We start from the raw sequence: 24,904 nt of genomic DNA on the forward strand, positions 1-24,904 counted from the left end.
CATTTCAAAGACAACCGTCTCATTACTGGTAGGTGTAAGGTAGCTCCCTCTGATCACGGATGGCAGTATTCATTTGGTGCAGAGTAGTTCATTTCTGTGCCACCAGCTGGCATTTAGCGCAAACAAGGCCTTAAAACTGGTGTCTGTACTGATCTGAATGGGATGTGGTTCTTTATTGCAGTACTCCTGTTCCTTGTCAGCTATAAGCTGCTCAGAACCAGGTTGCTTAAGCTGCTGGGAATCTGTGGTGCTGCTGTGACTTCTACTGGTGAATCTCTTTTCCTGATAAACTAGAGGTTCTACTTTTGCTGCAGGCAAGGATCTCTCCCTGCATTAGTTAAGATCTTGGCAAAATCCCTGGTCAACAGTCTCTGGTGTTGCTTCTGTTATCATCACTGGAACATGTGGCTTGTGGGCTGTGAGTGTGGCACTGTCTGCTCCTCTGTGTGGTTGCTCTTAGTTGTACAAATGGCCCTCTTGCTGAAGAAAAAAAGGCTTATTTCTGTACTGTCACTGTTCCTAAACATATTGCTTAATACAAAATTGAGTGTCAAGGTATCCTGTGACCCTAAAACCTGATGACTGCTATACCTAGTATGTGATTGCAGTAGGTACAAAATGACTATCCCTGATCAATCTTGGGCAATGTGACTTAGTTTTTTTAATTGGTGTAATTATTTCTGATGGCATTTGTTAAGGGAAAAAATACTGTCCTGGCTTTGTCAGCTTTCTGTGCCCCCAGGTGTAACCAGTAGTGAGGCTAAAAATGTATTGCCAGTACGCACAAGCACATAGAGCACATGTATATGTGATACATACATGTAGACATGTCTGGCCATACAGATCAGGCAGAGACACATGGATACTCATGGCAACGCAGACAGCAGCAACAGCCTTATCCTGCTGCCCTCCCCATCTGAGCAGGGTGGAGGTCTGCTAGTGAGAAGAGAAAGTGTGTGTGTGTATATGTCTTTTTACATATACACATGTATGTTTGTACAAGGTAGACTCCCTCCAGCAGCTGGGCTTAGACACTTGGTCTGCCCAGCAGCTGGTTCCTGAGAGAGCCCAGTCTCCCCAGTTGCTGATAGCCGTGCTCCAGGTGCTGGTATTTGCTGTCTGTCTCGGCTGGCTGGGACTACCCAAGTTCCCTGATGTCCAGCACCTCTCCAGCCCATGATCTGGTGCTTTAGAGCAACACAGATGTGCCTACACACACACACAGAGAACTGGTGTGGCACTCCCCAGGTCCTTGGTTGAGCTGCACCCCTCCGTCCCATGTTTATAGCTAAACTGGAAGGCTTTCGTGATTCCTTCCCTTTACATCCCGTTTGCTGTATGAAATGTGCAAGCACTTGGCTGTTAGCCTTGGCTTTTTCTCATGTGAAGATGTTTTAGAAACTTCCAAGAGAGAACCATAATGTGAAGCTGTCTTAGAGAATGGCTGAACATGAATGACCCTTAGGAAAAAGAATGCCATCTCTTTGTGATTTTTTTTTTTAATGTATCTCTTCTAATTCCTCTGAACCTTTTTTTCCTCTCCAAATCTGCTGTTGCCAGCATATGGGGTGTTTCTCTTCCACCTTGCCAACCTTACCTAGTATATGTGTGTCGTGGTTTAACCCCAGCTGGCAACTAAGCTCCATACAGCTGCTTGCTTGCTCCTCCCCAGTGGGATGGGGAAGAGAACTGGAAGGTTAAAAGTGAGGAAACTTGTGGGTTGAGATAAAGACAGGTTGATAAAGCAAAAGCCGCTCACACGAGCAAAGCAAACAAGGAATTCATTCACTACTCCCCATCGCCAGGCAGGTGTTCAGCTTTCTCCAGGACAGCAGGGCTCCATCGCGCCTAATGGTGACTTGGAAAGACTAATGCCATCACTCTGAATGTCATCCCTTCTTCCTCCTCCTTCCCCCAGCTTTATATATTGAGTACGATGTCATATGGCATGTAATATTCCTTGGGTTGGTTGGGATCAGCTGTCCCGGCAGTGTCCCCTCCCAGCTCCTTGTGCCCCCCCAGCCTGCTCGCTGTGGGGTGGGGTGACAGGCAATAACTAATACATCTCTCTATTATCAGCGCTGCTTTCAGCACAAACCTAAAAGCCCTGTACTAGCTACTGTGAAGAAAATTAACTCTACCGCAGCCCAATCCACTGCAGTGGGGCTCCAGCTTGCCTTTTGCCTCTGCCCCCCGTACCTTCTTTGTAAACTGCTAGAAGTATCAAACCCACAATCTTTCTTTCATAGTTGCAGAATTTTGTATTTAAGCACTTTCTCAGTGCAGCGGATGTGCTCAGTCCTCAGTTTTTTCAGCCTGAGCTCATTCTTCTAGTTAGAAGGGGACAAGTGCTCCATGGTCTTGACTCCTGCAGACCTCCTGATATTGCTGCTTTGCTGCATGTTTTTCATGTGTCTTAAAAATGTTTTCTTCCGTGCTTTGAGATACTTTCCCATAGTGTAAATTTCTGTTGCCAAGGCGCCTTCAGAGGGGTGCTGGCCTTTGCGCCGTTGCTGTTGTGCTGCCCGTTGGCTGCACCCCGACGGGTAAAGGCATGGTGGCGTTAAATGGCAGGGCAGCCCTACGGGACCTGCTGGTTGTGGCAGGCCGCGGGCGGTGCAGAATTCTGGTCTGTGGCAGGTGTCAGCCAGCTTGCTCCGACGCCTTTCCTTTCGCCCGCTGCGTGAGAATATCCGTCCTTTGGTAATGGGTGCGGGGTTGTAAAGTAAGTATCCTTCGGGGGAAGGAGCAGGAGCGGAGGGCTGCGCGGGGCAGTTTCCCTGCAGCTGCGCTGCCTTTTGGCGTGGGCTCCCTTATCGGTCGCGGTTGTGGTGGTGGGCGGTGGGCTCGTTGCCGGAGGTGCCTGGGGTGCGGTGCGGGGTGTGCGGGTGCGCCAGCCCGGGCGCAGCTCCCGAGCCAGGTGCCTGCCCTGGGGGCGGGCCGCGCGATCTGGCCGCTCCGCGCTGCCCGGCGCCTCGGGCCCTGCGGGGGGCAAATTCCGCCCCGGGCTTGGGGTGCGGGTTGCCCGTCTCGGCGGCCGCTCTCCGGGGGGCGTGGGGCGCGCTGCCCTCGCGGCTGCCGGTGCCCCGGGGAAGGGGGCGGGGGGCGCGCCCGGCCCGGCCGGGGAGCGCATCCCGCCGGCGCCGCCCCCCGGCCGTCGTGCGCCAGCGCGGGAGGCGCCGCCGCCGCCGGCGGGCCCTGCGCCAGACCCGTGACCTGAGGCGGGGCCGGGGCCCCTCCGCCGGGCCGGAGGGGCGACGGGGCGGCCCCGCGCCTCCGCGGGGCCTCGAAGGGCAGCGGCGGCAGCGCGCCCGTTCGAGAAGGTTCGCGGGAGCGGCGGCGCGCGGGGGCGGGCAGGGCCGGGCGCCGGGCCCCGCGCTCGGTGCGGGCACGTGACGGGCAGGCGGGAGGGCGGGGGGGGGGGGAGCCGCCAGTGGGCGGTGCGCGCCTGCGCGCGCTGCGGCGCGGTGACGTCACGGCGGTGCGCACGCACGTTGTCCCCAGCTGGCGGACACACGGTCCGCGTGAGGAGAGGAGGAAGCGGGGCCGCCCCCCGCCTCGCGCCACGGTAACTTCCGCCCCGCGGGGCCGCCCCGCCCCCGCCCCGGCCCCGCGCGCCGCCGCCCGCCCGCCTCCCGAGCTGCGAAAATTGACACCAGGCGCAGCCACGAGGCGATGGGGCCCGGGCCCATGGGCCGCTCCCCGCCGGCGACGCGAGGCGACGCGTCGGGCCTGGGCTCGCCCCGGCCGCGCCGCGCTCCTCTCGCCGGCCGGCGCCGCGCCGGGGCCCGGCGGCGAGCGGCGGCGGCGTGGCCTCCCCCACGTGCGCCGTTCCCGCCGCCAGCCGCGCGCGGAAGGGCGCGGGCGGCTCCCGGCGGCGGCTGCCCGTCCCCGTCCCGAAGCTTCCGGCGGGCGGCAGGGGGGGGAGTGGGGGCGGACGACAAGTGCGCCGCTCGGTCGTGACGCCACCTGCCCCAGGCGGGGCGTTCGGCGGGCCGGGCCGGCCCCTCCGGGGGCCCCGGCGGGCGGCACCGCCGCCGCGGTGTTGAACGGCAGCGCCGCGCGTGGCGCGCTCGCTGCCATTGGGCCCGGCGCCGGGCTCCCGTCGGCAACGCGGCGGGCGGCCGGGCCGTGCCGTGCCGTGCTGTGCCGTACTGTACCGGGGGCCTGGCGCGTCTGCGGCCCCCGCCGGTGCCTGACGGTTCTCCCCAGCCGGGCGGGAGGTGCCCCGGCCCGCCGAGCCTAACGGCGCCAGTAGCCCGAGCGGAGTGCCTGCCCGCGGGCTTGGGTGCACACGCCGTGCTGTCCTCTGCGGGCTGGCTTGGCTCGGGGTTTGGGTTTTGTTTTTGCGGCTGCTTTTTTTTAACATTTTTTTTTTTTTTTTTTTTTTTTGTATCTGGTTGTCTTCCTGCTTTTAGCACGTGTTAGTGCCATTTTTGAGTGGTTTTGGCTGCTGCTGTCTTGTTTAGTGTTGCTTCTCAAATACAAGGTCTGTGTATGGGTAGAGAAGTGAGATACCTGAAACCAATTAGAACTTCAGCTTCCACAGATACACACGTTTTCCTGGCAATGCTGCATTAGAAACTCCATGCTATAGTAAAACAGGCTGGCGTGTATGACCAAGCGTAATAAAATGTGTGAAATTGTTCCTGCAATAGACAATGTTAACACTGAAATAACGTGGCTTTTGGCTACAGTAATTGCACATAATCACATTGTAACCATATGCATCCTAGACTGACTTGATTCTGTGAGCGGTGGTTATGGCAGAAATATCTGCAGCAGTGCAGTATAAGAACTTAAAACACTGGAAAATAGAAGCTATGACTTGGTAGCTCTTTACATAGAATTTCTGCTGAATGCATGCTGGTCGAGCTTTTTTGAATTTATTTCTGGTGTATGTAAGTTCTTCCTCAAGTAAATTTAAAGGCACAGGCTTTCTGCCTATCCTAAACCAGATTTGAAATCTCTTTGATAGTGTATTTCCTTCATGACCTAATACAATTTTGATGTATATTGCACAGTATTAATGTGAAGTCAGTCACTCTGACTGTGTTCAGTATAGATATGAACATGCTGTATATGTATGTAGGGAGGGTAATTTGGTGGAAAATCACATACAGCTTAGGATAGCATCTCTTTCTCCCCACTCTGTGTATCTTGGAGTTTTAATCAGATGTTTGTATTTCTATTGTGTGTTCATAGACGAACATTCAAAAAGGTTTTTTTGATGGATAGCTTTTGGCATTGCTGGGGCTTAAGATATGCTTGACTGAAAAAGCAGGGCAACGCTCTTAAAACAGAAAATATGAAGCTGATTTTGCACAGCTAATTCATCTTGCATTCCAGGTGCTGTTCGGTAGTCCTGGGTGATTGTGGGTGTGTTTGTGGGGAAGTGCTTCCTCTTCAAAGTAGAACTGAAAACCAGATCTTGTAACTTCACAGGTTTCAAAACTTATGCAGAACAACTTTGTGCAGAACAGTTTTGGGTTTTTCTTCCTCCAGTCTTAACTTATACATGAACTTTTAAAGTGCAAAGTTTAGAGGGTAGATCTCTCATATTTCCTAGGTGTCAAGAACAGTTATCATGGAGTATAAATTGCTTGTCTTCTGAGCTTTGAGGTCATTTCCCACATGTGTGTGGCAGCTGGTTTGTACAGAGGAGCGTTTTCTCCTACAGTGCCCCAGTTCTAACACAATAAAGTCTTACTGAATACCAAGTTAACTTAAAACTTTGACTTTTGAATTCATTCTCTGGAAAGGAATACAATTGATTTCAGGTAGCTAACTCCTTGTGATGGTGGTTCACTCTTGTCTCTTGGTTCTCACCAATTAGATGTTTGATACAAGACTCAGTCATTTATTGTGTATTCTGTATATAAGAAGAATCAAAATACAAACATCTGAATGTGGGAATGGCAATCATGAGTTAACAGAGCATTTGCTTTTAAATTTTCACATTGAGAAATGTACAAGCTGTTTATAATGAAGTTGTTTATGATCTTTTGTTAGAGTGTTGACATAACACTTCACCCTGTGAGGTAGTCACAAAAGGCGAATTGTGTATATGCAGATAAAGGTAACTTTTTTAGTTCCCTAAACAGTGATTAGGCTAATCATAAGAGTACAAGTGTTTTCTTACTAGACTTAAATTATTCCTATAATTTAGAAGATAGATGTAACTAAGGTTGCCTGGTGCTTCACATTCATCAATCTGGTCTTAGCTACATGGTCTTTTGTGGGGTTAGTTTGTCTGTTTTCCCCCAAAGCTTTTAAGTCTGAACTATTTTCTTCCCTTCTTCCTTTGTCTCTGCCCTGGACAGATGTTTAAAAGTTCTTGGGGTTGGGGTGGGGGAAGGACCAAAGAAATACCAACCATGCAGACTTAGGCTTCTTTCAATAAAAGATAAAAGAAATGTGGGAAAAATGTTCTTAACTTCCCCACCCCACTCCTTTCTTTCCCCCTTTTCGTTTTTGAGAAGTTTTGGACCTCTGGGAATGCTTGCTTTCTGGCAAGAGCAAATTACTTCTGCCTTTGTGCCACAGATGTACCATTTGCTCTTTGGGAAATTTCTGCATGTTTTGCCAAATGCTGTTTGTGAAGCAAATGATCTGGAGGCAATATCAGAACAAAGAGCACTTTGAAATATCAAGCAAAGCAGGGAGTCCTGTTGTGGCAAAGTATTATGTGACAATACACTTTGAAGGTGTGATAGCCCCCACATCTGTAAGGCCTAGATTATGTACACACAGGCAACCTTAGTTTGATATATCTTAATTGTGGTCGATTCTATAGTACTGATTGTCGTCTTTACGTTTTTAATGCAGAGGACTGTCACAAAAAGCATTTCTCATGAGAATTACTTTCCTAGCCTGTATTTGAATAAATTTAACTGGGTTTTTCCTTTTTTCCAGAATGGTGAACATGCATAGAAGATTATCAGAACTGTGTAGAATTTGTGTTTGACTTGAGAGCTTGTAAAGTGTGCTCATCATGGAGAAACAGCAGATTGTCTTGGGTAGCCGGGATGGTGGGACTGTCTCAGGTGCAGCGCCTGCTTTTTTTGTCATCTTGAAACCACAGCAGGGAAACGGAAAAGCTGACCAAGGAATCCTAGTAGCGAACCGTGATGCTTGTGCTCTTGCCAGCAGTGTATCAACCCAAATAAAATCCAAAGTCAGGACCTGCCTCCCAGCTGACTGTGTCTCAGGGGGCATTACTGTCACCCTAGATAACAACAGTATGTGGAATGAATTCTACCATCGCAACACAGAGATGATTCTGACGAAGCAGGGGAGACGCATGTTCCCATACTGCCGATACTGGATTACAGGTCTGGATGCTGGTCAGAAGTACATCCTAGTCATGGACATATCCCCTGTGGACAATCACCGGTACAAATGGAATGGCCGTTGGTGGGAGCCCAGTGGGAAGGCGGAACCGCATGTTCTCGGGCGAGTGTTTATTCATCCAGAATCCCCTTCCACAGGCCAGTACTGGATGCACCAGCCAGTATCCTTCTACAAACTCAAACTTACCAACAATACCCTGGACCAGGAAGGTCATATAATTTTGCATTCTATGCACCGTTACCTGCCACGACTTCACTTGGTGCCTGCAGACAAAGCCACAGAAGTCATTCAGCTCAATGGCCCTGATGTCCATACATTTACCTTTCCACAGACAGAGTTCTTTGCAGTTACAGCCTACCAGAACATCCAGATCACCCAGCTGAAAATAGATTACAATCCTTTTGCTAAAGGATTCAGAGATGATGGGTTGAATGGTCGACCTCAGCGTGATGTGAAACAAAATAGTAACTTAGAATTGGAAGGAGGTGATGTTTTTAGCACAGCTGGCATTCGTGCTCGACCTGCTGAGGTTGATGGGCTAGATTTACATCAGAGAAATTTAGATTCTTCATTCATTGGTCAAAACCCATCAGATACTGATCTGGACAAAGAGTCTTTTAATGCAGAAAGGGACTTCCTGAGTTTCCTGGACACTGACCTGTCTTCGGGTGATACGCCAAAGCTAAAACAAGAAGTCTCGGAAAGGTGGGTTAACATATTTTTAGCACAGGTACTGGTTGAGTGGGGTCTTTGGTAAAACATTAAATAACAGGATACTCAGTATACAGAGGCACAGCTAAAGGTTGCCTGATCTGAAATGGCAGAACACTTAGTATTATTAAAAGCTTTTCTTCACATAAACAGTCATCCATCAGTCTGGACTTTAATGTGTTTGAGGAGCGTAAGGGTTAAGTGTCTTTTTTTCTTATGTTGCTTTGTAAAATCCCTTTGTAAAGGAGTGTTGAGGGATTTCTCTTAACTGTCTTAGCATTTTAGAAGGCTACATTTAGTTTTTCAGACTTTTAAACATAGCACATCGCAGTCATCAAAACACTGCTTTTCTTTTTAGGGTTACTGCAGCAACGTGCTGTCTCTATCTTCAGTTTTCATTAGTGGATGGGTGGGGATTTAGGTCAGATATGTGTAGGGATTGCTACAAGGCAGTTGTAACTGGCAGCATGCCACTGTTTTGGCAGTAACTGCTCATGTGAATTCTTTTTATTCCACATAGTAGCATGAGGTAGCCTGCCTAGCAGTAGTCGCCTCATGCGAGGTAAGAGAATCTGTGCCTAGGGAAGTACTTAAAAAACCAAAAACAACAAACTGTTACACTGTTCAGACCTTTATTTACTCTGTGTTTATTTTATGTCTATGTACTTATGTCGTGTTGACTCTTTGAACCATTCTATTCGTACCACACAAATGGTAGTGGAGCAATCTAGTGTATATTGAGAGCCTACCCGTAGCGTGGAACCTGCTAACCAGTAAGGTTCATGGTGGTAAAGCAAGCCTGACGAAACCTATTGTTTTACTGCCCTTTCACTTTAATTTCCAAAATGTAAACATTAGAATAGAGCAAATTTGGTGAATAGTTAATGTGTCAAGAGATGCTCAAAATACTTGAAACCTGAAGAATTGATGTAAAAAAAAAAAAAAAAAAAATCCACAACCAAAAAGAAGTTTCTCTCCTGCCGTGTTTCTTCATGTCTGTCTGGGAATACCAGGCTTAATCTGCCAAACATTTAGTGACAAAAGCAGCCTTATATAGATCGGTACGCCAATAAACTGTTTAACTGCAGGGTATCGGTATGATGTTAATGGTGTGATTAGAGGTTGGTTCTTATAGGAAGAAAATTTGTATTTCTGACATAATTACTTTGTTTCAAAGGCTATATTACTATTATTTCAGTGTGTTTTAGAGAGGACAGAGGTTTGCTCGATTTGTTTTTGTTTTTTTATTCTTGTGGAAAACATTTCCTTGTCTTTTGAGTGACTGAAAAAGTTCAGATTACAAAGTTCTCCATACTTTGATACTTAGATTGAGCTTACTTTTAATAATTCTTAAGAGTAGTAGAATTGTTTTGGGATCTAGAGTGCCCTAACCTTTCTTTTCCAGTGTCAGTGTGTTAGGAAGAAGAATGTCTTCTAGACTTCTAATATGCACCGAAAATGTTGTGGCAAATTCTAGGGAAACCCATCTTGAAGACTGAAAGTACACTGATTTCAGAGAGGGTGGGCTTTCTTTAGTTCCTAGGGACACAGCATGGAGAAGTGTTTCGATAACTTTGCATATTGGAAGTAAACCTGTAAAGTTCTGAAAATAATTACTCAAAGGGTCATTTGTTTTCAAAGTAATTATTCCGTTCCCTCCTCCCCTGACTCGGGGTCAGCTACAGTTGAAGACGTTCAAAATTTCCATCATTGTGTTTGCCTGAAGATGGTAATCAAAGCAAATTATTTGGGGAACTGTTTGCATTTGGACAGCTTGGGTTTTTTGGTTCCCTTTTCTCCCAAGGAACAAAATGCATTTTAGAAGGCTAAATTTAAAACAACTCAAGGACAGAGGTTCTGTAAGAACACATGATGCAGGTTGGCAGGCTTAATTTCTCTTGGTCCAGAGCATGTCAGATGCTTTCCCTGGTTTCACCTCCAAGACAATGTATCTCTGAAACATGCTAAAAGCTGCACAGGCATGGAAAGGCTGTGAAGGGCTTTTTTTCTCTTTGGGCTTGGAAGCATTGATCACTTGATGAGTAAATGTTACCACAGTCCTAGAACTACCCTCACACATTGTTCAGTTTTTCATTTTATGTTTTTGTAATCTATGTGAAAAAGTCAGATTCTGTACTTGAAAGAAAAAAATTGAGCTTGTCCAAGAAATGGCAGAACTGTCTTGGTTTTTTTTTTTGTTTGTTTGTTTTTTTTAATGCTCTGGGGTTTTCCAAAACGTTAGTTCTCCTTTTTCCTTCAGATCTGTTCACAATATTTTCATGCTGGATGGTTGAGATCCCTTCATAAATACATTGGTCTTTCAGGGACAGTGTTGAGTGGCATTCTTGTTTATCAAACTAGACACATTAATATTTGCATATTAATGAAGACTGGGCAATTATGTTTTTCTCATAGATAAACTGTTACTAGTAGTTGATAGGCATTGTCTTGCTTTTAGGCAGGGTAGTGATTTCTGCTGAGTTTAGATTTGAGTGACAGTCGGAATCTCTCAGATGACACTTAGTAAAGGAAGTGGAGTTCCTAGTGCTGTTGTGCATCATATTGCCCACCAATGTTCAATTTTTCTGAATGTTTTTGAGAATTGAACTATGTAAAAAGTTGCATATACCTGAGAATAATTTTAATCTTGAGTTATTAGCGCACTTGGAGATAAAGGACTATTTTCTTTAGTAGAAACGAGGCAGCATGTTTGGTTTTTTGTTTTGGGTTGTTTTTTTTTTCCCTGTGGCCTGGTAGTATGTTTAACTTCATCAGGGGTATTGTAAAGAGAAGAAATGTTTAATTTGAGTGGACACTTCTATAGCAGTGCTTATGCGTGGGACCACTCAGATGTTGAGGCTGTGGGGGGGAACCATAAGCAACCTTTATTGGTTCTTAAGTTAGTTACAGGCTAACGTAGCAGTTTTCCCTTTGGAGGTCTTTTGAATTTCTGGCTTCAAAAATATAAATACTATGGGATTTTTAATGGTCCGGTAGTCTTGTTTTCATAATTTCATTTAGTCTGAGAGTTTACTTTTCTTCCCTCCTTGCCTGCCTTTTGGAAGAGGAAGGCAAATGATCATCCTTCAAACCTCAGCCGCAGATTGCTAGATTAATTCCAAAAGAAATCAGATATTTTTTTTCATGGTATATCTTAAATGATCTACCAAAAAAATAAGAGAGTTCATGTATCTCAGTACTTCCAATAAATGAGCAGTTAAATGGCTTTTAATTTGGTAAAATGCAATAAAGTGGTTTCTTTGCTTTTAGTGTTTTATAGCAAGGATGGCGAACACATTGCTTGAGGTGTAAAGAAGTTTGCTTAAATATGAGCATTGTTCTATATGGGGCAAAGAAAGAGCTAGTTAAGGTGTATTGCACCGTTTTCACCCGATCTCAGGTTAAGCCAAGGATTTTGAGAGGACAAACTTGCATGATTCGTCTTCCCATAGAACACTGGAAGAGAGGTTTCTGTGACTGCTTATGTTGTATGTAACTTCACAAACTAAGGGCCACATGAAGTTGCTTAAGTGCTGTAAAGCAACTTGCTTATTGTTTGAAAAGTTGATAATTGCATTTGAACTTCAAAAAACCGAGAAAAATGCTGTTCAGCATTTTGTGCAAATACTTGATCTTCTCATACGCATGCATCATATGGTCAGTACCTCACTCTTGGTCACCATCTGGCTTATGGTTGCAATATGCAGAGCAGAATAATGTTTGTGTCTAGAAATTTCACTTTTACAGCAGAGCTTCTTTGTTCTGGATAATGTCCAGATCCCTAATGGAAAGGTAATCCTTAGCTTGGGTGTACATCTTGCAACAGGTAAAGGAAAATGGCTGGAGAAATCCAGACTTTACTGGGCTTCCAACTGGAAGCAGTAGAACTCAAATGAGAAATTTCTTCCTGGACAGCAAATTTATTGGATTTTTTTTTGGTCTTTTTATGTTAGAGAATTTTAAGATAGAGGAGCAGATGACTCAGATCTTCTTAATAGCATTTACTTTAACTGTGGATCTGTCATCCTGAATCCACCTCTAACTGTAACATGACAGGATTTTGAGTTGCCCATAAGCTACAAGTGGGTTGTCTTAGAATCTCTTTCACAGTAAACTCACTGAAGAATAAAGGCTTTTTAATCTTACGAAGGCTTTTTAATCTTGCATTTGACATTCCTGATTAAATGAAAGCTAGAACCTTTCTAATTGGAAATGCATTGGCCAGAGAAGACTAGATGACAGGACTGGTGTGCCCCTCCCCTGCAGCCTGCTATTCCCTCACAAGGCAGGTTTTTGCTTCAAGCTTAATTCTGGTTACTTAGTGTCCTTCTGAATCACAGCGGGTTTTCTAGATAGGTTCTGTCTTGTTCTTAGAAATGTTATATGTAAATATATAAATCCGTGTTTTGACTGTCTGCTCCCTGTTCTAACACTGCAGTCTTTCTTCATGAGGTGGAGACTCCCAGCTCCATGTTGTGACTCATGTGTCCCAGCTTTTCTCTCTTACGTATGTCCTCAGTCTACACAAGGAAGGAGCAGCCTCTTCCTTCACATCTTCCCCTCCCTCAATCCCAACGGAGGGAGGGGGGTGTTCCAACTGAGCGTAATCATTCCTTAAAGCAGGAGGAGGGAAGGGGAATGGATACTACTAATAATGATGTATACACACACACATGCAATATAATAAATCAATATTCCCTTTATGTGTAATATGTTGTTACTACAATTATATTGTTATATTTGAAATTATGTTAGCATTAACTAATATTAACCAATATTGTTATTTTTAATAACAGGCTAGCAATTTGAATAGCAACATAATTAAAATTATATGTAGTATCCTATAAAATATATATAAAGGGAATATTGGAATACTATCTGATATGTTTAGTAAATAAGTTGTGACTATTATTTTCTGAGGTTCGTTGAGGATGAGTTTCTGGTTTTGTATCTTAGCTATTGAGGAGCCAGCTTCTGATGTGCTTAACAAAACTGCTGACTTAATTTTTTGGACTGATGTGGCTGTCCCTCAAAGAAGCCCATCATTGGAGTGTAACTGACTGCACCATTAGTCTTCAGTATCTAACGTGTGGTATGTCAAATTCTGGTTAGGTTACTACTTAGACTTGGAAGATTGAGCGTAATTCAGTAGGATATTAACATTCTGTAAGAGCTGGGACAGCAGCTGAATTTAGGAATTGTCTGTATGTGGCTTTAGGATGAATTAACTAAAAGTTAAACAGTGTAAACTGACGCGCATTAAGCGCTCATTTGGCTTCTTATTTGAAAGTGTAATAGCTTTAGTACGGTGACTTAATGAGATACACAGCAAACTAAGGCCACTTCTGAGCATTTAAAACATGATAGTTTAGCATGGGTTCATGCTGAGCCTCAAATAGGAAAAAGTGCAAATGTCACCCTGATACCACTAGGGAAGGAAATTGTGCTGCTGCGTTCAGATAAGAAGTTGGATTGTTTTTAATGATGGCAGTGTTGGTTTGTTGGGTTTTTTTTGAACACTTCTCAAAATGTAAGCTTGTAAATGACAGCTTATTTAGCAGACTCATGTCTTGGAGTATTCTGGAAGTTTTTTACAATATGTTACCAAGGGTTATGGGAGGTAATGGAATTTTAGTAAAGGAAAAGATTTGATAAAGATCTTGTGTTGTTTTGTTTCCTCCCCCCCCCAGTCCCATTGCTAGCAGTTACGAAAGCAGTTCCCATGTGGCATCCCCTATGGACCCAAATGGACACTTTAATGTAGTCATTAAAGAAGAACCAGTAGATGAATATGACTATGAGTCAAGTATTTGCACTCAAGGAGTAAGTGTGAAACAGGAAGACACAGACGAAGAGACTGATGAGTATTCCAATACTGATGATGATGATGATCCCATCCTACAAAAACACCTGATGAAATGCAGTGAAGCAGATGAAACTGATGGAGAATTCAGGTCCAGGAAGCGCATGCTAGCCAGTCCATCAGGTGTTGCTAAAGCAAAAATGCTGAAACTGGATAGTGGGAAGATGCCTGTGGTCTATCTGGAACCTTGTGCAGTCACAAAGAGCACAGTAAAGATATCTGAGCTGCCGCAGACCATGCTTTCCTCTTGCAAGAAGGATAAATCCCCTTTTAGTGCGATACTGGATTCCATGCCTGTGTGTTTCGAAAATCACAAAGGCTCTTGCTCAGGCACAGCCACTGTAACTGAAGAGTTAGTTATGAAAAAAGAGTCTCCCAGGAGTAAAATGGCACAGAAATACTCTTCGATCAGAGAGGCCCAGTGGGCTCTATCTAAATCGCCTAATTTTAATCTCAGGGGCTCAGTAAGTTGTCATTTTTCAGCTAAAGAGATCTGTGGAAGAAAAAGGCCTGGCATACTGAAGAATCCTATGTCCCTGAAAGGCTCTGGTAACAATCAAAATACTCTATCATCAGTTACAACTAAAAGGGGAAGGCCACGGAAACTGAAAATCTCTAAGGCTGGTCGTCCACCTAAAGGTATAGGGAAGACTGTGATAACAAGCAAGAACAGCTCTCTGGGGCCTGGGAGTATCCTTCCAGATGTTAAGCCAGACCTTGAAGATGTTGATGGAGTCCTCTTCGTGTCCTTTGCATCAAAGGTAAAACCTGACTGTTGTGAGTAAAATTCAAGACCTTTTATAATGTCTCTTTTTAAAAAAAAGCCCTTTGTACTTACAAGCTGAAGATGCATTTTCTTTTAAACTGAGTTTTGAGATTTTTCACCCCTTTCCAAATCTGTTCTTGTCTGGTCCCTATGTTAATAATAACATGTTCTTAGTACTTAGCAACCTGGGGAGAAGTAGCGGGATCTGAGTTCTGCATGAAGGAGTGCATACTTGTTTATTACAATCTCATGTTTTGAATATTTTGCTGATACTTTGATGTGGCCTAGTTTGCTTTAAGTCAGTGTTTTAAGATATCTTATACTTACTTGAGGCTCATTATGTATGTAGGAAGCTCTTGACATTCACACTGTTGATAGAGCTGGAGGAGAAGAGACGCAGAATCTCCAGGCTCCCTTGTTGACTACAAATGATCCAGGTACATTCTTTGGGTTTTGTAAGTGGCTGTTCCCTGCAATAAGGGGATTTATAAAGACACACTGGGAAATTAATCATTTACGTCAATTTTTTGCATGGTATATATATTTTTTATATGTGCTCTCTCTCTCTCTCTCTCTCTCTCTCTCTCTCTCTCTGCGTAGACTGTCAAGCAAGAATACAAGTACTGGAGAAGGAATTGATGGAAGAGCTGAAGACTTTGAGGCATAAGCAAGTAATACATCCTAGCCTTCAGGAAGGTAAGCAGGCGTGTACGTATTGTTGCACCTGGTTGTATATATTATACTTAATCATAGGGAGTTGATCATTTCCTACTGGGTGTAATACTGTGTATGCCCAGTACAGCTGGGATCTGAGTGTGGGTACCAATGCAAGGGTATGAAAGGAAATTTGTGTGATGCTGTCAGTTTCCCTCTTGCCACTTGTGGCAGCGAATCTGTGGCGTATGACCCAGGGTTTTTCCTAGAGGCTTTAAAAGTAGTTTCAGCCTGCCAATGAAGATGTTCTTGTTTTCACATGTTCGTGTTGCAGACTAGGAGAGATGGAGGAGGCAAACAATCCCAAATCTCCCAACAGCACAGCAAGAGGCTGCATGTCATTATATGTCTCTTGCAGAAGATGCTGAGCCTTCAGAGTTTAGGCAGTGCCTGTTTTGTAATGAGCTAATCCTTACAGAGGGCAGATGGAGTTGATTTTACTCCTCCATAGAAAATGGCCATTTCCTGGTAGTAGAGGAGCTAAAGATCCAGAAGCACTTAAAAGTAAGACTTTATTTGCTATGTTTGAGTCCGTATTTCTTGGAGTCGCTGTAGATCCAGGTTCACTAGCCGCGTAAGAGGCCCAAGCTAGGTACTTGTAGCTTGTGCTCTTTCATTTACACACAGTACGATCTTGAGGTCACGTGGAAGTGAGTCAAGGATCAACACAGCAGAACTTAATGTTGTCTCTACTGATGATGCTGAAAGACTTTTCAGCAGTGGTAGTCCTGAAACTGATGGCATTAACATGGGCACCAAGGCAGATGAAGAAGTTGATCTGAACGAAAGTGCTTCATGCTCCTGAGGTTCTGGCCCTGCATTTTTCAGACATACAGCTGTAATGCTGTAGGGCTTGAGACCCCAGATACTGAGCTTGACTCTGATACTAGTTATTTTGGGTCCTCAGAGACCTTCTACTGTGAAGAACGCACAGGTTTATGCACAGGATATGATGAGAACTAGCCTGTCATTATTTTTTTTGCAGCCATTTAAAGGGATACGTTTGTGTCTTGCTAGTGTTGAGGTGAGACATTCCTGTCTTCAGCCTTTCTAAAGCAATGACAAGAAGGGTATTAGCTCTAAGAGCTCTGTCCTAGATGTGGTGGGGGTGAAACAAAATAATCTGGCTCCAGCCAGTTTGTACCTCGGTGGTATAGCATCAGTGCTGACAGTTGTATCATGGATGCCTGAACACGGTTTTCCCCTCCGTGATCCCAGAAATAGGTGTTCCTGTTTTCTAATGACATCACTGGCCAACCTGCCCTCGCAGGTTCTCTGTGTGTCATCATATTTCAAAAAGGGTGGTAAAATTTTTGTGGTCAGCTGCTGGCAGTGCTAGATACAGTGCTAAGCAGATGTTACAGAAGTGTTAAGGATTTTTAGGATTATATTGTGGCCATCCTAGATGTTACCTTTACCCAACAAAAATATGATAGAATTATGGTATGTTGGCAACCACAACACTAGTGAGGGCTGTTTTACTTGTGAGGTGATCCTGCAAAACCCACGTGCTTTTCCTCCAGCTTCTGAGTGACGGTGAAGTGTGTGGTACCTTCTGAAGGGTGTTGAGCGGTTCATGGATACGACAAAATAGACAAAAGTCAAGCATCAGGCTAAGAAAAAGATCTAAAGAATTTTGACTTTCTTGAATGCTTGTGACCATCGTTTCCACTATTGGATGGTAATCTGCTGAGTCTGTTAAATGGTGAAATCGTAATTTGGCAGCAAAGAGAATGACTCTCACCTGTCTGATTTCTAGAGGGAAAAGAAGTTACATGAAGACTTAGCAAGAGCATTATTGCAAATCTGCTCAGGCTGTGAATTACAATAAGTTGTTAGTCTTCAGCTGCTGCATGTGAACTGAAGTCAGTCTTTATTCAGATTACCTTCACCTTCTCAAAAGTTACAGATCTATTGCCTTCCATTGCAGACTTGAGATCAGGGAAGGAGCATGATGATGTTAATGAAGAGAGGGATTGCTGGGGTTTTTCTCCCTCCCCCCCCCCCCCCCCCCCCCCCCCGTGCCAGTGTCATCAGTAAGCCGTGAAGGTGTCCGGGGACTGCCTTTAGGCCAAACGTAAAGGCTGTGTGTTTTTCCAGCCATACTGTTTCTAAGTAGCATCCTGCAGCTAGATGCAGCCTCGTTAGCCTTCTTGATTCTGGTACTTGTTCGCCAAAATTTCTTGGCTACAGTTCATGACTTAATACCTCATAGTCATCTACTACAGTAGAACAGGCGAAGAGACATGCGCCCTTCTGTCTGAAAGGTAGGAAGTGTGTCTTTCTAAATGTGCTTTCAGCCATTTCATAGAAGCTTACTGGCTTTTTTGTCCTTACTGCAGTATGGGAAATGGACATAGCAATTTTGATGTTAACTCGGCCTTTGGTTTTGAACAAGGCAGTTGAGAAGCTTAAGTTTCTTTTTGAGATGCACTGATGATGTGTTGGAGCTGTACCTGAACCCCACAGTTGCTGTTCATTTGCAAAGTTAAGTTGTGATTGTGGTTATCTAGATCTTAGAGGCACCAGGACTGCAGGAAGCAGATGTTTCAGAAGTAAAGGGAATTCAGCTGAAGCATGTTCGAAGGAAAGCTCCTGCTGGAGTACTGCAGTGTTATGGGATGCCTCTTTTATCTGAGCTACTTGGAATTCTTTATCATATTCCTGAAAATCAAAGGCATTGTTGTCATGCATCGTATTTCAGATTTAGCAGCTGCATCTGATGGAGAGGAGAAAGTTCTTAGGGTCCTTCATTTGCCACTGTTTGATTACAGCAACTGAAATTTGGCAATACTCTGGAGATGATAAAATTAATAAAAGTAGTATTTCACCTGTTACATATGGCAATGTCTGTACTGACATAATTCTGTTACCATTTGTTCTCTTTACACTGTCTGCATTCCATTCAGTCTTGTGCTTGTTGGAGTCATCCTCTTGGTTTTTGTTGGGGTGTGTTTTTTACTTCATGATCCTAAACTGAAATAATAGACTTTGTGTATGGGTGGTGGTGATCTTATTTTTGTTTGAGTGTTAAAAAAAGCTAGGCTTGGTTTTGGAGATGACAGAATAATTCAAATGGGGTGTCAAGAACAATAAACTGTGTGCTCTTTTCATTTTACTTTAAATAGAGTTTGAAAAGAAATGGATAGCATCTTGACATTTGGTAGTTGACATGTTTTTATACAAAATGCTAGATTGACTTGCTTGCTGCTCATTTTCCCCATGTAGTTTTGAAAATCATATCTCACTAGACTGCTTTTGATAATGGTTGTTTAAACAGATACCATGTCTGCGATTTGTTCCATGTCAGTTGTTTTCAGGCTGCCAGTAATTAGGTCACTGTGTTGCCACTTGGGAACATAAACGTGTGCCACCAACACAAGGTTTCTAGTGTATGTGCAAATACTACTTTGTGTTCTGAGCTGTGTCAAGTCATACATTTTCAATTTCAAAACTCAAATATTTAATATATGAATTTCAGACTTGTTGGCAACAGGAGCGCCATTTATAGATTTCTGTGGCTGAAAACCAAAACAGATGTTCTCAGCTCCAGATTGTGTCAAATTATTGACAACAGTCATTTTTTACTTCAGTGTAACAATATTTTCTGGAAAAGGTACTAAGTCAAATTCACTAGCTTTTTTTCTCAGCATTTCTGTATCTGTATTTGCTTTGCGGTGGATAAAGATAGCTTTTGTGATCAAGTAAAGTCTTCCAGTGTGAGTATTTTGGGGGAGTTGATGAAGGAAGGTGTTACAGACAGCTAAGGATTTTTGGTGGCATCAACAGCACAGAGTGTTTAGTTTCTTTATAGCCATTTGTCCCCTTGCTTAAGAAAATAAAAATAAAAAAAGCAGTTTTTACTGCAAAGTGCCAAGCCCGGAAAAAAAATAATCTACTGAAATCTAGATTGTTTGATGAGCTAGTTCCGAGAGTGCTGTCTGCATACAACTTTATATCATAATTTTTAAGTGCACACAAGCACACTTCTTCATAACTAAAATGTGGTTTGCTCTTGTCTTATTGCTGGTAGAAACTGAAGCATGTGTGGTATGTCTTGCACAAGAATTGCTTTCAGTAGAGAAGGGGATCAGTAAGTACCACTGGCAGGACTGAGAATTTATGTAGTGATGTGAAATGTTGGGTAGTCAGGTGAGTTGTGTTCAGGTGGTAACTCTAGCCTTTGGGGATGTAAAAGGTACTAACTTCTTCAAAAAATGAACAAACAAAAACTTGTGAGAATTATTACAATGCTGGTGCTTTAGTTAATAAATTTCTGTGGAGACTTCATTAGTAATAAAAAAAAAAAGAAAATTACTTTTTTTTGTCTCCTTGATTTCCCGTTCCTCAAGACTCTTTTAATTCATACCTGCTGCAAATCCAGTATAAATAACAGTTATAGTCACTAATGCTCTTTGTCATATCTCTTAAAATGGTGAGTAAATGCTAGAAAAGCCTGTATATAACTTAATGGTTTATTTTTTAGTAAATATCTTGACTTTGTTTTTCCTAACATCTTGCTGCATTGGGACATTGATTTGATATTTGCCTCTTGTAGTGGGACTGAAGTTGAATTCTGTGGACCCAACAATGAGCATTGACTTGAAATACTTGGGTGTGCAGCTTCCTCTTTCCTACTCAAACTATGCTTTGTGGAGCTATCCAGGACCCAATCCCAATTCTCCAGGTAGGTAGAATATGGATTTGCTGAAATGTCAAGTACTGTCTTTTCATTAATGATCAGAAGGAGGGAATGGCCATTTAGTTGAAGTTGATACCTTAAAGAGATTAAAGCAGTATTAAAATGACAGAATGTAAGAACTTCCTTAAATCATTACGTGGTTGCTGGCCAAGGAGTCCTGAGTAATTCTGGCCAGATTGTCTTCAGCCTTTCCTTTCTGTGATGGTTGTGATCCAGTAATAGAATCCATTCATTTTATTTTATACTGGCACGTTTTGTTTCTTGGAGCTGGGTTTTCTAAATGTAAATACACACATTAACTACTCTCAGATTGCTCAAAAAAAAGCCTAAGCAATCTGTATTTCTCTGATGTTACTCACACGCAAAACAAAAAGAAGTTGTCTTTCAGAGCTGGGTATCAGTACTTTCCAGAGGAAGAGCTTGAGGTGCCACTCTTAGATAACCTATAACTTCATGATGATAATTTATTATAAAAGTGCTGATCAGTTGTACTTTTTTTTTTTTTTTTTCCCAAACCTACCTGGTATCCAGACAAGTGCATTTCTTATACTGTGACTATGGTTCTAATACTGTTGGTAGATATTGTTTTTAATAATAAACTAGTTGGACAAAAAGTATAGGGGTGCTTATTTTTCTCCTACTTTGATATTCTGATTATTGTGTCTTAGTCTGCTGCTTTTGGGAGCTGGTAAAGAGGCAGATATTGCATCTCAGCTTTGTTTACACTGCAGAGGAAGATTCAATTCAGAATACCTCAGCTCAGTGTCAAACACAATTCTTTCTAGCCTAGCGATATGCAAAACAGCGGCACAGATCCCTATTAGTGTTTTTACATTCCAGCTTAGCTCCTGGAGCTGATGGATAACTTGAAAGAGATGTCGCCTTTTGTGATTATTCCCTGCCTCTACCCCTAACTGATGCTCAGCTGAATTTGACAGAGCACCAAACATTACATTGAATTTCTACAGGTCTTACAAAAGTCATTGGCTCAATTGAGAGGAGAGACTCAAATTACTTTCCTCACTGAGAGAGGTTGTAGTATCAGCTCAAAACCTGCCTGTCCCATTTTAGCCTATTAACTAGGTGATTCGCCCATCTTGAGTTTGGGAATCAACTGCTTGCACCATGGCTAAAGAGACTGAAACTGAAAATACAGAAGACATCTTTTGTATGGCATAGCAGATGCATGGCTGTACAGCAGAACTCTACAAGAAGCTTCCCTTTGTGAAGTATTCTGTTAATTCAAAAAAAAAAAAGTAGTAAAAATCAAGTCTCTATTCAGCCTTTTGATTTACTGCTGTTCATCTGTCCATGAAAAGGAATAAGCAGACTGCTACAGCATTGATATGATCAAGCTTGGCTCATAAACTGAGGCTAGCTTTCTTCTTTTCCAGATACCGGATTTCCTTTTGTTTCCAGGACAGGAAAGACAAATGATATCACAAAAATCAAAGGCTGGCGGGGGAAGCTTCATGGTGCTACTAGAAATGAAGGTAAAAAAAAAAGTGCGCGAGAGATCAGTGTATGTATTTCGAATACGAGGCCTTTTTCTTGACCTTCCATAGTTTGGTAATTGTGTGTGTCTTGGTGATATTTATTTTTTTATATTTGAACTTGTCATGAATAAAGAATTTTTTGGTACTTCTTGGATGGACTTTTATGAGGGAAGAGAGGAACTTACTCAGAGTGAGATAAAAATACATGTATTCTGTTTTACATGGAAGGCTTGAATAAAGATCAAAAATGTAATAGTTCTGATTTTTGTTCATCAGTTTTGAGTTTACTTGGAAGTATGGTAATTCCAGAATTCTGTTGCCCTAGGGACCCTAGTGAACTAGAGTAATTTTCATTTATATCTGTGTATTTTTAACTCCAGTTAGAGTAGGGATTCCTTACATATTCAATTACTTTGCCCTACCTCAGGGAGAAATGGGTATTTGGCAATTTGCCACTTGTTACATTAGGTTAAATATTTATATTGTACCTTCTGCACTTCTATGCAGTATTGTGTTGGGGTATTCAGATGTATTGAGATGTACCAGGTAGGCTAGATGTTTAGGACAAAGTGAGTTGCATAGAAGCACTGTCTGTTGGCAGGCTTACTGTTTTTGTGAACAAATACTGTACGGGTCCGGCTGGGCCCCAGAGCCGCCCTCACGGTGCTGCGCTTGCCCGGGGAGCAGGAGCGGCAGTGGCAGCAGGGCAATCACAGTCGGTGCTTTGGCTACGGCCCAGCAGCGCTCCCGCTCCCGCAGCATCAAGGGTGTCTCTCCAGCATCCCCCCAGCAAGGGGCTGCGGGTGGGCAAGGTCCTGGCAGGGGTCACGGCCGGGACAGCTGACCCAAAGTGACCAGCGGGATATTCCCTACCGTGTGGCCTCTGCTCAGATATAAAAGCTAAGAGAGAGGAGGAGGAGGAAGAGGAGGGGCATTTGTTATTATGACGTTTGTCTTCTGGAGCAACCTTTAATGTGTACTGAAGCCCTGCTTCCTGGGAAGCGTCTAGATGTCACCTGCTGATGGGAAGTAGAGAATAAATCTTTCATTTTCCCTTGCTTCTGCCTGTGGCCTTTGCTTTTGCTTTATTAAACTGCCTTTATCTTGACCCATGAGGTTTTTTTGCATCTTATTTTCTACCCCATCCTGCTGGGAGGGGAGTGATAGAGCGGCTTGGTGGGCACCTAGTGTCCAGCCGAGGTCAAGCCACCACAAACATACATGTAAGATTTCCACAAAAACAGTTGTTCAGACAGCTGGTTGTGTTTGAGTGGATTATATTTGTCAAGCCTGTGTTGTATACTCTTTTAAAAGAATTGTATATATATATTTAGGGAAATACTTACCTCCTCTATACTGTTTATTATAAGATTTGTCAGTGTGTTTTCCTAGGAGCTAGTTAAAGCGCTCTTTATTTATGTAGGTGGCAGTTCAGAAGGTTCCTTGAAGAATCGCTCGGCATTCTGTAGTGACAAGCTGGATGAGTACCTGGAAAATGAAGGGAAATTGATGGAAACGAGTATGGGATTCTCTTCTAGCGCTCCCACTTCTCCTGTGGTGTATCAGCTTCCCACTAAGAGCACTAGCTATGTGCGAACACTCGACAGTGTTTTAAAGAAGCAGTCCACTGTAATTCCATCAACATCTTACACGTTCAAGCCTGTCCCTCTGTCATCGACCTCTAGGAAGACAAAAACTCAAACCAGACAGACATCTACAAGCAGCAGAGTAAAATCATCTTACAAACCTATACTGCCTTCACCTTTTCTTGCAAAGCAGAAACAGAACGCTTCATCAGGGGAAAAGGCTGCTAAGTCTGTCTCAAATAGCAGTTTGACTAACCAAGCAGATAGTTTCATGGTGCCAGCTCTGGATGAAAACATACTTCCAAAACAGATTAGTTTGCGCCATGCACCACCACAACAAGCAGCTCGTCCGCCAGGTTTGTCTAAATCTCAGGTGAAGTTAATGGACTTGGAAGACTGTGCTCTCTGGGATGGCAAACCACGGACCTATATTACAGAAGAACGAGCAGACATCTCTTTGGCCACCCTGCTTACAGCTCAGGTAGATCTGTAATAGTTGCTTTCCTTTCTGTACCGCTACTTCATCAGACCTGTTCACTTATTGATGTTACATATAGATGCAGAAAGTAAGACTGAAGCTGCTAAGGAGCATGACAAAAGCATGATGTTCCTTTGTGGTGTTGTCTTTGCAGTGAAAGCTGAGAAGTGCTGACTTAGCGGTGTGTGCGAAAACTAGTAGTGATAGTGTATTGATATGAATCATTAATAATTTGAGTTATTTCAAATTTTCACCATTAAAAATTTTGCTTAATACAGTTGCTATTCAGTAACCGCATTTCCTTACTATTTGTAACTTTTCAGTTGAACTAACCACAAAAAAAATCCTGGTCATGTAACTTGGCTGTCACGTGATAACCTCCTTTGGTTGTTTTGTTTTTTTCACATCCTACTTATAACCAGGATGGTTTAGCAGCCTCAAATTGCCTCTCAGAAGACTGCAAACACAAACTTTCCTCTCTTCTGGTTTTATTTTTTTCTGTATAGATGACAAGTTTTCAGATAAACCATGTAGGTGAAAGGGTTATTCTAGAAGGGACTTTGAATAGCTTTTTTGCATATGCTTAACTTAATCTTATTAAAGTTTTCTCTTACTGAAATTTGAAGTGTATCCTTCTATAAAACTTTTCTTAGGCTTCTCTCAAAAACAAGCCTATCCACAAAATAATAAGACGACGAGCACCTCCTTGCAATAATGATTTCTGTCGACTGGGTTGCATATGTGCCAGTCTAGCCCTGGAGAAACGTCAGCCTACCCACTGCCGCAGGCCAGACTGTATGTTTGGCTGTACTTGCTTGAAGAGAAGAGTGTTGCTGGTGAAGGGAGGATCGAAACATAGGAAAATAATGAAAAAGGCTGTGCGTGGAAATCTTGTGTTCTATGGAACACAAGAAGAACAGCAAGAGGATGAAGATGTGGAAGAAGAGGGTGATGGGGAGGAAGATGAGCTGAAGCAGAAAGATAAGAAGAAGAGGAAAAGGGTAGAATACAGTGAGTATTGTGGGGCATAAGTGATTACTTCCAGATTTGCAGGAACCACCTATCTTGGTGGGCATTTCTATTAGGATGTAGTAGTGATGCCATTTCTAAGTCCAGAAATTGGGAGTCAATTCCAAGAGATGTCTGCAGCATCTGCTTTCCTACAGCTGACTGGCAGAAAATAACACCTTTTCCCTTTTTTTAACTCTTACTTATGTGATCAGCATTTTGGGCAC

The 24,904-nt window shown here is 43.3% G+C and overlaps 1 protein-coding gene across 9 annotated transcripts in view; it reads left to right on the plus strand.

The window, feature by feature from the left end:
• The window catches only part of MGA (MAX dimerization protein MGA), a 63,785-nt gene that overhangs the window by 4,977 nt on the left and 33,904 nt on the right, over positions 1-24,904 (plus strand). For 8 of the 9 annotated variants that reach the window (XM_037396240.1, XM_037396235.1, XM_037396234.1 and 5 more), the window contains exons 2-9: positions 6,916-8,058; positions 13,755-14,688; positions 15,043-15,130; positions 15,294-15,389; positions 19,966-20,094; positions 21,504-21,602; positions 23,029-23,672; positions 24,323-24,680. In XM_037396240.1, the coding sequence (XP_037252137.1) occupies positions 6,995-8,058; positions 13,755-14,688; positions 15,043-15,130; positions 15,294-15,389; positions 19,966-20,094; positions 21,504-21,602; positions 23,029-23,672; positions 24,323-24,680 (3,412 nt within the window). In that variant the 5' untranslated portion in view covers positions 6,916-6,994. Of the gene's footprint in view, positions 1-3,390; positions 3,569-6,915; positions 8,059-13,754; positions 14,689-15,042; positions 15,131-15,293; positions 15,390-19,965; positions 20,095-21,503; positions 21,603-23,028; positions 23,673-24,322; positions 24,681-24,904 lie in introns of those variants that run through there. The other variant, XM_037396233.1, reaches the window with a different exon arrangement.

The sequence above is a fragment of the Falco rusticolus genome, chromosome 7 (genome assembly GCF_015220075.1).
Source record: "Falco rusticolus isolate bFalRus1 chromosome 7, bFalRus1.pri, whole genome shotgun sequence".
In the NCBI taxonomy this organism is placed as follows: Eukaryota; Metazoa; Chordata; class Aves; order Falconiformes; family Falconidae; genus Falco; species Falco rusticolus.